Here is a 10438-nt window from a genome sequence, read left to right as displayed (position 1 = left end):
AACGATCAAGGAAGACATCGCTCGGGGGGTTCAAGACCTGGTTCACTTGTGAACCGGTTTGCTCGATGGATTTATGTGATAGATAGAATTTAATTTCCGATTTTGAGGCTAATCATTCTGGTCCATTAGTCCTATGAATGTACATAAGGTGTATGTTTTATTATATGGCATATGGTATGCCATATAATTGAAATCCCACCTAAGGTTATGCATTGGTCATGCATCATCTCTATATTTTAAGAGTTATGATATAGTAGTTAGCATGATTAAATTACATAAGAGCATGTCCATGTATCATATAATATAAGAGTTATATTATGCATGCATCATCTTTATATTATAAATGTTATAATATAAGGGTGTATGGAAGCATGTATGCTTAGTTCATTACCAAGTATATAAGAGTTATATATAGTAATGAATGGACATTGCACGAAGCATGACACATAGGTTAAATTTATAAGAGTTATAAATAACTAGTTATGCACAACAATGTGAATGGTTTTGGTTGTTTCTTTTATAAGAGTTATAAGGGAAATTAGAACTAAAATCGATAAGAAAAACATGCATGTGAACTTAGGCTTGAATCATGGTTTTAGAAGAGTTTTAAAATTTGGTGGAGATAAACCTAAGATCACGGTTCTAATGAGATTAGCAACCTAAGGTTTAATCTTTTGATCAGTTTAATAGGATTAAATTGACTAATAAAAGATTAAATATATAGCAAATCTATCTATAAGGGACCTTTTGTCTAAGGCGAGTTCTGTCTAGGCTGGGTTACTTAAGCTGATGGAAACGAAACACCCCTACCTGGTAACCTACCTGGAAAGATGAATTAGATAGATTTGAGGCATGCATGCAAATTTGAGGATAGTCCGTTAAAGAGTTTAATGGGACTTGACTTCAACTTATTTAATTTCAAAGACAATAGTTGTTTTTTAGCAAATTAAATCGACTTCGATAAAATCAATAGTCGGATGGTTTAAGTTAATGAACCCCTAGATAGAACATTCAGTGGGAGATACTTGGGGTATATGATGCTTCATTTAAACCTCTTCACGTTTCTCCCTTTATGTTCACACCGTGAGATCTATCCTCGACCTCGAGGCACTTTGGGAGTATCCCCTAAAGGATGGTATTCTATGTTTTTAGATATAATTGATTTCTATAAATTTAAGTTTACTTTGGATTTCATTATTTGGATTACGCTCGTTTAGATGTAACTGTTGAGTAGAATTAATTTTGGCCTTAATTAGATTGATTTCTTTTAATTTTAGATTTTTGGAGTCAAGATTGAGATAATTGGGGAAGATAATTGATTTTAAATTTTTGGATTTTATTTTGATAAAAGATTTGTAATACTTGGAAAAAGTTTAAAAAGCTTTACTTCGGTTATATATAGGGGCCAAATAGATTATATATAGCGTCAAATATTTTTGAGATTTTTCTATTTATAATATTTTCTTTTATATGTATACATATTCCTACTTTTGTTGTCAAATTACACAAATTCTTTCTTATTGATTATTTTTTTAACCATATATGGGTTGGGGACCATTCTCAACCTTCAAGATTAGTAGTATAAGCACGATGCTAATTGGCTTATTTTGACTACATAAATTAATTTTACTTAAATTTATCTACATGTCTGAAATTTCAAATTTTCTTTTATACATATATCTCTAAGGGGGCGTTTGGGGCAAGTGTTATCATCAAAATATAATAAAAACTAACCTCCAATTAACTATAGTCAACACTATTTCAAAACCCATAATAAAACTAACCTCCAATTAGTTACAATCAACACTATTTCAAAACCCCAATTTGCTACAATATTTATTATTTATTGCCGTTTTTACTATTTTACATTCATCATTTTTTTAATTATTTGCTACAATGTTTACTATTTCTTTCTCAAACAAAAATGGTTTACATCTCAAACACATACTATTATAACCTAAACTAAAATAATCTATACCCCAAACAAAAACTATCATAATCCAACTATAATAATCTAAGACTATAATAACTAACTCATTGTCCAAACGCCTCCTAAATTGTTTGCATTCGTTTAGAATTTGGGGTAGGGTTTCACAATCTTTCACTGATATACAAATTAGCAAAATAATATCTTAGAATAAATTTGTATGTAGATTAGATAGAAAGTCAAAATGGCAAAGGGAGAAAAGGAAAACAAAGGAGAAATCCCATTCAGAATAAGAAATAAAGGGGTTAAAAAAGGCGAAAAATTAGGAAAATATACTATCATTCTTAAATTAGTTATGTGAATTGATGAAAATATATTAGAATTGATGAAATAAAATGAAAACGTAAATAATCTTTTTAAAATATGGATTCTGTAATTAATTACACAGTTTACAGTTTATTTCCATAAATGAAACCAATAAGTAAGTTTAATAATTAACGGCTGATTTGTTGTGTAAAGAATTTGATTATTAGACAGTACGGACGGCGCTAGTTTGCGTTGGTTGAGCTTGAGGTTGAGGTAATGGCGGATTTGGTAAAGCTTTCGAACGAAGTAATGGTGGAGATCATGTCACGGGTGCCGCCGGAGTCTTTGGCTCGATTCAAATGCGTCTCGAAATCCTGGTACGCTCTAATAAACGACCCTCAATTTTGCGGTTTTCTTCGAAACGAAAACGTTTTAGTGAAGCGTGTTGTGAAGAACAATGAGACTGGGAAGATGGAAACTAGATTCTCCTTCTTGAAATATCCTCTCAGAGGCGATGAAGATTCATCCATTGAGTTTGAGGATGTCCAACTTCCATGTTTTGTTGAGGACGAATATCCATATCTCTGCATCCATGGCCATTCTCAAGGCTTAGTTTGCCTCGTCTCCCATGGCAACAACCATATATTTCTCTATAACCCCACCACCGGAGAGATCCGCAAGCTCCCTGCCTCCATTCTTCACATTGAAACCGATTATTCCACCGAACAAGCTGTCTATTCCATCACCAATGCCGTCGGATTCGGGTAGGATCCCAAATCCAGGGATTTCAAGGTGGTTAGGGTTGTCGATTTCCTTTTCATACGACGACATGTTGGTTTTGCATAAATCCAAGTGGTTTAATTGTTATCTCAATACTTTTCTCCCTTCTAGAGTTGAAGTGTAGGATTTGAAGAAAGATAAATGGAGAAAAATTGAAACGTGTTTTTAAGATGCCTTCGTTTATGATGTATTATCAAGGATTCTATTATTGGTTGGCCTTATCTAAAGATGCAGTAAGAGCCGAAGTTATTCTATGTTTTGACATGAGCCAAGAGCCTTTCGGCCAAATTCCAGTGCCCGAAAGTTTCAGGAAGGAGGAAGGTTACGAAAGAAGTTTAGGGGTTTTGAATGAATCCATCGTTCTTTTTCATTGGTCTCTCTGTTTTATTCTTCATTTCATTCTTTCAATCAATATTTCAGCATGCACTAGAATGAATAACTCATGAAGTTCAAGAAGTATATAGAAAAATACTCTTAAGCTAAAAAAGAAATACACAAAAAATATGTTTTGCTTCTCTATTTTCCCTCTTTTTTCTCCATCTTTTCTTCAATACCCTTTAACTCCTTTTTTTTTTTTTTTTAATTATTATTATTATTAAATGTTTGGCATTTGTTTGTCTCAAATAAATCAATCGATCAAACTGCGCACTTTAGTTAAGGTATCTTAGAAGAAAAAGAATAATGAAATTATCAATGGATCTAAGGACTTAAATGTTTTAATAAGGTTGTACATTAATAGTTGATTACGTGTTAATAGCCAAATATGTATTTTTATTTGTTTGTTTATCATTTTGGTATGTTTTAGGGAGATATTTTGATTATGAGGTTTTGTGAGATTTTATGTTTTAACTTAATCCTTGTTTGGTAACTATTAGACCTCGTTTCGGAACTATTTTGTTTTTTGTTTTTGTTTTTTAAAATTAAGTCTATGAATACTATTTCCACCTCCAAATTTCTTCCTAATTTGTTATTTATTTTTTCCTAATAATTTAAAAAATCAAGCCATATTTTGAGAAAAAAAAGTAGTATTCAAAAAGTTGTTTTTATTCTTGGAATATGGATAAGAATTCAATTGTAGTACTTAAGAGAGATGCAAATTATTGTAAGGAAAACCAAACACAAAAAACGAAATAATAGTTACCAAATAGGGTCTTAGTTTTTAGTTTTTTGAAAATTACATTTATAGTCGTGCATTCTACCTCTAAATTTCTTGCATTGTTATATACTTTTATCAATATTTTAAAAAACCTAGCCAAAGTTTGAAAACTAAAAAATAGTTTTTAAAAACTTGTTTTTGTTTTTCAAATTTGGCAAAGAAATCAAGTCTTGCACTTAAGAAAATACAAACCATTGTAAGAAATTGAGAGAAAATAGACTGTAAAAACCAAGAACAAAAAATGAAATGGTTACCAAACATGACTTTAAAGTTTTATAGTTGTTATTTTTATTTCTAAGAAAGTTAGTGTAAGAATTGGAAAAATGATAAAAATGAGAGCATCTACGTGAAAAGAATGAAGATACCTATATAATTTATTTTAACATTGATTATTTTCAAACTCAAGAAAACTTCAAACAAATTGATTAAGATACTAATAGTATGCGCATTTTTAATTTTTTTTTTAAATTTTAGATTTATTTTTGCAATGAGGTATTATCAATTTTTGTTTACCTAATATATTTGATAGTACTGGAGTCCCTTGATTTATGCCCCTCAAGATGGTGTCTCTTTTGGATTCACCATTCTTGATTGGATCTCAATGTCTTTTTATTGGACCAAATACCCGTTTAGGCTTTATGGGATTTGATAGCATGTGGTTCCATCTCAAAACAATTAAAAATGAGAGGAGTAGCCTATTTATCTTTCAAAGAGTGTGAGGTCTCTTGACTTTTTCAATGTGTGATTTTCAACATACTAACACTAAGAATATTTTTATTTTTATATTTTCTATTTTATTTCTTAAGTTTAAGAGTATTTTTAAAACAAAATACTAACAGTTTTCACTCAAAATTGAGTTCTTTTTTTTTTAAAAAAAAAAAAATCTCTTTTTAAAAAGTCTATGAATTTAAACTTTTGAAAGTTGAATGTACTTTTGACCAAAAGTACAATATTGTTTAATGACATTTTGCCCAGGTACAATTTGTGAAAATCTTTCCAAATCTATTTGCAAAATTTAGGAAAAGGGTTCATATGTATAATTTTTGCTTTGGCTAAATTATAGAAAATAATATCCTTAAACTTTATGCTTTGTGTAGAAAACCCCTAAACTTTCAACAAAAAAAAATCAATAATACCCACTGTTAATTTTTTAATGGAATCATTAGTATTTGTTTAAAAGATACCCTTAAACTTCCAAAAGTTTCAATAGTACTTCTAAATTTTAGAAAAGTAAAAAATATTGTTGTCGTTGATATATGGACGAAAATAGTTAATACCTCATTTCAAAATTATTTGAACTTTCAAAATTATTTGAACTTTCAAAAGTTACACTAATATTCTTAACCCTAAAAAAAAGTTTAGAAATGCTCCTTTCGATAGTATAGTGGTAAATTTATTTGAAGTTATCTTGAGTTGAAAAATGGCTAATTAAAAAAAATACTCTCATTTTTTTTCCTATATTGATACTCCCATTCTCATTTAACCAATAATCACGGCAGGAAAAAAGATATATGATAATTTCGAAAAAAACGATATAATAGGTCTATTATAGAGTTTTATTCAAAAAAAAAAAAAAAGTCAAACTTATTATAGCATATTGTTACATGCTATTAAAAGTTTCCTTTGATAGCATTTTGTAAATGCTATAAATAATAGCTTCGAATATCACATGAACTTTGTTAAATGAATAATATATTTTTTAAAAAGCTATAAAAATACTTTTATAACAAAAATATATGGTTGTCATTTGTCTATAATAGTTTTTTTTTTAATTTTATTTTAAAGAATTTATTATAAATTTATTTGCAACTAGGATCATTTATATTTAATGAAAGCAATGATAAGCCTTGCAAACTTTTTATAGCTTTAATGAATGTTATTATTGCATATTTTAAATAACTTCTCAAATATGTTCATAATGCTATTATTGTATTTCATACATTGCACACATTATTAGTCAAATAAATAAATATACATAACCCACAAAATAAATATAATCAAAATGTATATATATAAATAAGCATTCATACAATACTCATATATCCTAACAAAAAAGAGATATAATAATAAGTACTATTGACTTGGAGATGAAACAAAACAAGAATTTTATAAATTACAAAATATGTCGATATAAAAAATCTAAAATAATTCCAACTTAGTTGTGCTTTGATCCAAACATCGCACACATTGATAGTCCTTCATCAACCTACAAAATATATTAAGTAATAAAAAGTTCAAGTAAAATTATATTAAAATAAAAAATAAAATAACCACTAGATATACGTACAAATTAAAACTTTGTTAGAAGGTCATAAAAGTGGATTACTCTTCTCTGTAGTTAGCCATTGTTCATAAGAACTCCACAATTGTGACAACGGTTGTGATTTCTATAATGATGTAAAGGAGGATTTGAGCCAAGAAAATTAATAATTCATTATGCTGTTGAATGTGCCTCAAAACACAACAGCTCAGCAGAAACAATAAACAAATCCATCAATCTAATCAAGTCAACTTATCAAAACTAAGAGAAAAAACTAATAACAACTAAATTCATTTGATAATATGCATAAACATAAACAAGAAACTTAGTCTAAATAGAGCACTTCAATTCATGCATATTCCTAATTTATAGAAAAATAAAAGCTACACATAAATTAAATCTATCGGTTTCAACCATTTGTGAAATAGAAAAGGCCTAATTAGAACCCTTGAACTCAAAACACATTTAAAATTTACATATCTCATAGTGATAAACAACCAAGACCTTGACTATGAGAAAGAAGATGAGATTTATGGTCTAGTTTGTGATTGTATTGCAAACCGGTGGAAAAGGAGACAATAGAGAGACAGAGAGAGGGAAATCGAGTCTGTGTCATGACTCTGAAACTGAAAGAGATAAAGGAAGTGACAAAAGATCATATACATAAATCTCGAAATGAGTTGACAACTCCACTTTTCACTTGAAAATCAATCACAATTAAACTGGCAGAAACATAAATGCAACTGTTTAATTGAAACAAAACCTATCATATAGAATGTCCGATAACTCAAAAAAAAAAAAAAAAATTGCTCAGAAATCTAATACGAGATTAATCTAGAAAAAACCCATAAATGATGGTAGAAGTAGAAAAAATAGCAATGAATGATAGTAGAATTAGAAGAATAGCAATGTCTGAAAATATGAAGTTCTTTTCATTTCTCTTTGTCAGCTTTTTGTAGTAGCTGCAGAGTATCTTTAAACTCCCGTTCAAATTTTTGGCAGCGAAAAACATATAAATTGATATGGTAGCAAGTAAACTAAAGGAAATTTATGTTCTAATGACAATAGGAAAGACACCAACAAGTCAAATAATGAAAAAGGAATCATGGAAACTATAGTTACATCATTATACATTTAATCTAAATTAAATAAAACTTTCAAACAGTGTATAAACAATTTAATCAAAATACCAAAGAATTGCAAAAAAAGAAAAGTAAAGTCCACAAACAAAACATTTTCTAACAACAATAAACATCACAAGGAAGAGAAGCATACCATGAATAATGGGAACAACGAACAAACCCACAAAAAAACTAATGAAATTGAACTAGAAACAGAAGATAATTATGGCACCCAAAGAGAGAAACACAAAGAAGACAAAGAAACTAGCCAAAAGACCATCGACCAAAATTCTTCATTATTGTGTAGCATCGATAAGTTTATTCAGTTTGTTGCTACTTGAATTGCACAAAGATTTCTAAGTCCTAGTTTCGTCAATTTATAGAAAAGTTAGTACCATTGAAGAAGTCAGAACCCAATATAAGCAGAATAGAAATTATTTTGGGACTTCATTAGACAAGATTTTCTCTTCTCTACCAACCCTGGAATAGAAATTATTTTGAAATATGTGAATTTTTAAAATAATTTGGATGGTATATTATTCATTTAAATTAATTCATTGATTGTTTTTTAATAATATTTTTAACAATAGCACACTTGGTTATCACATCCAATATTTATTCTAAATAAAAGTTTGAATATAAAATAAAATTTTTTAATAAGATTTTTTTAAAAGAAAAAACTATAACTAATTTTTTTACTACAACGTTAAGCAAAACAACTAATTTGATTTGTTCAATTTATTATATAGTACAACTTAAAACTATCTTTAAAATGTTTTTCAACTTAAATTGATCAACATAACTATACATACTCCATCATATAAATTTAATCTCTAGACTTTGTTCAGTCTGATACAATTGATACTATTAGATTTTGGGTTCTTTCTAAGAAATTCAATGTAAAAATCTAGAGAAAAACTTTAAAAGAGGTAATCACTCAAAGTCTATTAGAAAATAATAATAATGAAATACAATATTCTAAGTACAATAAGAGAGGCCGTTATATATTTTTACCAGAAAAAGAGACTTTTATAAATTGTATGAGATGAATAAGTTAAAAAAAGTTTCAAAAGTGAATTGTAATTTTTTATTGTAAAGTATAGATATTTTGGGATTTTTCTATTTATAAGAATTTTTCTTTCATGAAATTTTAATTGAAGGTAAAATCATAAATTTTGATTATAAATCTGTAATTTAATCTCTTCATCTTCTTAACTTTTTAATTTAAAAAAAAAAAAAAAAAACTTAAACCAACTTTCATTAAGAAATCATCATTCGTTATCGGGATTTAAATTAAGTTATTCGAAGGATAAAGTTCCATCATTTTTAAATTTAGAAATAAGAGAAGTAATTTCCACTCTTTAGTCCAATATTGTTAATATGTAGTTGTTAAGATGGTTTTTTTATTTAAAAAAAAACAAAACAAAACAAAAAAACAAAGTGCAACGATATATAGTTGTTGGAATTTTAGAAAGATTTGAAAATATTATTTAGTATGAGATTTGGAAAATATTACGAATTAATTAAACAAAATCAAAACGTGAGTAATCCTTTTTTAAAAAAATGGATTCTAGAATTAATTATATAATTTATTACCTTAAATGAAATCAACGAATAAGTTAAATTAACAACAAACGTTTGTTGCTGAGAGAATTTTGGGGAAAGGGAAAATAATTTGGGTTCTTGATTCATTTTTTTTTTTTTTTTTTTTTTTTTTTCAATAAAATGTTATAAAAAAACAATTAAAATATGTCTGTTATATTTATTTTCAAAAACTTGTCCATCAAACAAACCATAAAATAGCCTATTTTCAATAATAATAAATCGTAATTTTCTCTGTTTTCAAGTTTTGTTTTTATAAATTATGAAGACAGAATACACTTTTCAAAAAACACATTTATTAACTACAAAAATTACAAATTGAATATTAGAAATTTTGTCTTCAAAGTCGAGCTCTTTTATCAATTTTTAATAAGAAATTTTTCTTTTTATTGTAAGATATAAGGAAGATGAATATACTTTGTTGTTATCAACAATAATCCTACAAATTTGTAGGATATTCCTTTTGATAAAGGATTTCTTTTAATTTAACTTGATGAAAACCATTTACATTATTTTCTAGGAAAAAGTTATTTATTCTGTTATACATTTCTTCACTTGTATTTTAATGAATCAAAAAACTTTTCTGCCTCATGGATCGGTTTCTTCAGCAGTAAGTTATTGTTTTCTCGTTCAACCCTAGCCGGCAGCAGGGACAGCGTTTCTTTGCTGGTTTAACCTCAACCAACACAACATCGTCTTCCAAATGATGTAATGGTAAAGATTCTGTGGCGGATGCCGCCGGAGTCTGTCGCTCGATTCAAGTCTGTTTCAAAATCTTGGTACGTCCTAACTAACAATCCTAAATTTTGTGGTTTTCTTTAAAACCAAAACGTTTTACTAAAGCGTGTTGTGAAGAATTATGAGACTGAGAAGACTGGGAATTATGAGACGGTTCATCGATTGATGTTCAGAATATCCATTGTCCATGTTTTATTCCGGACGAATTTTCATATCTCCACATTCATGGCCATTCTCAAGGCTTAGTCTTCCTCTACTCTCAGGACCATATTTTTCTCTATAATCCCACCATCGGAGAGCTCCGCAAGCTCCTCTCCACTATTCTTACCATTCATTTCAATGATTCCACCGTACAAGGTGTCTATCCGATCATCAACTCCATCGGATTCGGGTATGATTCAAAATCCAGGGATTTCAAGGTGGTTAGGGTCATGGATGTACCCCTTTCGTTTGAGGATTTTTTGGATTTCTTGGATTTTGATCACCCTCGTTGTCCGATGTTCAATAATTTTCTCCCTTCCATAGTCAGTGTGTGATTTGAAGAAAGA

At 28.5% G+C, this 10438-nt stretch overlaps 1 protein-coding gene across 1 annotated transcript; it reads left to right on the top strand.

Moving 5' to 3' along the window:
- The first annotated feature begins 2506 nt into the window (after window positions 1-2506).
- LOC120077339 (F-box/kelch-repeat protein At3g06240-like) lies at window positions 2507-3090 on the top strand. Its single transcript, XM_039031221.2, has one exon. It carries the CDS (start codon window positions 2510-2512, stop codon window positions 2999-3001), a length of 492 nt encoding a protein of 163 aa, XP_038887149.1. The 5' UTR covers window positions 2507-2509; the 3' UTR covers window positions 3002-3090.
- Window positions 3091-10438: the final 7348 nt, after the last annotated feature.

Source organism: Benincasa hispida, chromosome 5 (assembly GCF_027475165.1).
Source record: "Benincasa hispida cultivar pf3 chromosome 5, pf3_genome.v1.1, whole genome shotgun sequence".
NCBI lineage: Eukaryota > Viridiplantae > Streptophyta > Magnoliopsida > Cucurbitales > Cucurbitaceae > Benincasa > Benincasa hispida.
Note: the sequence above shows the minus strand (reverse complement) of the source record. Positions and strands in the feature narration are given on the sequence as shown.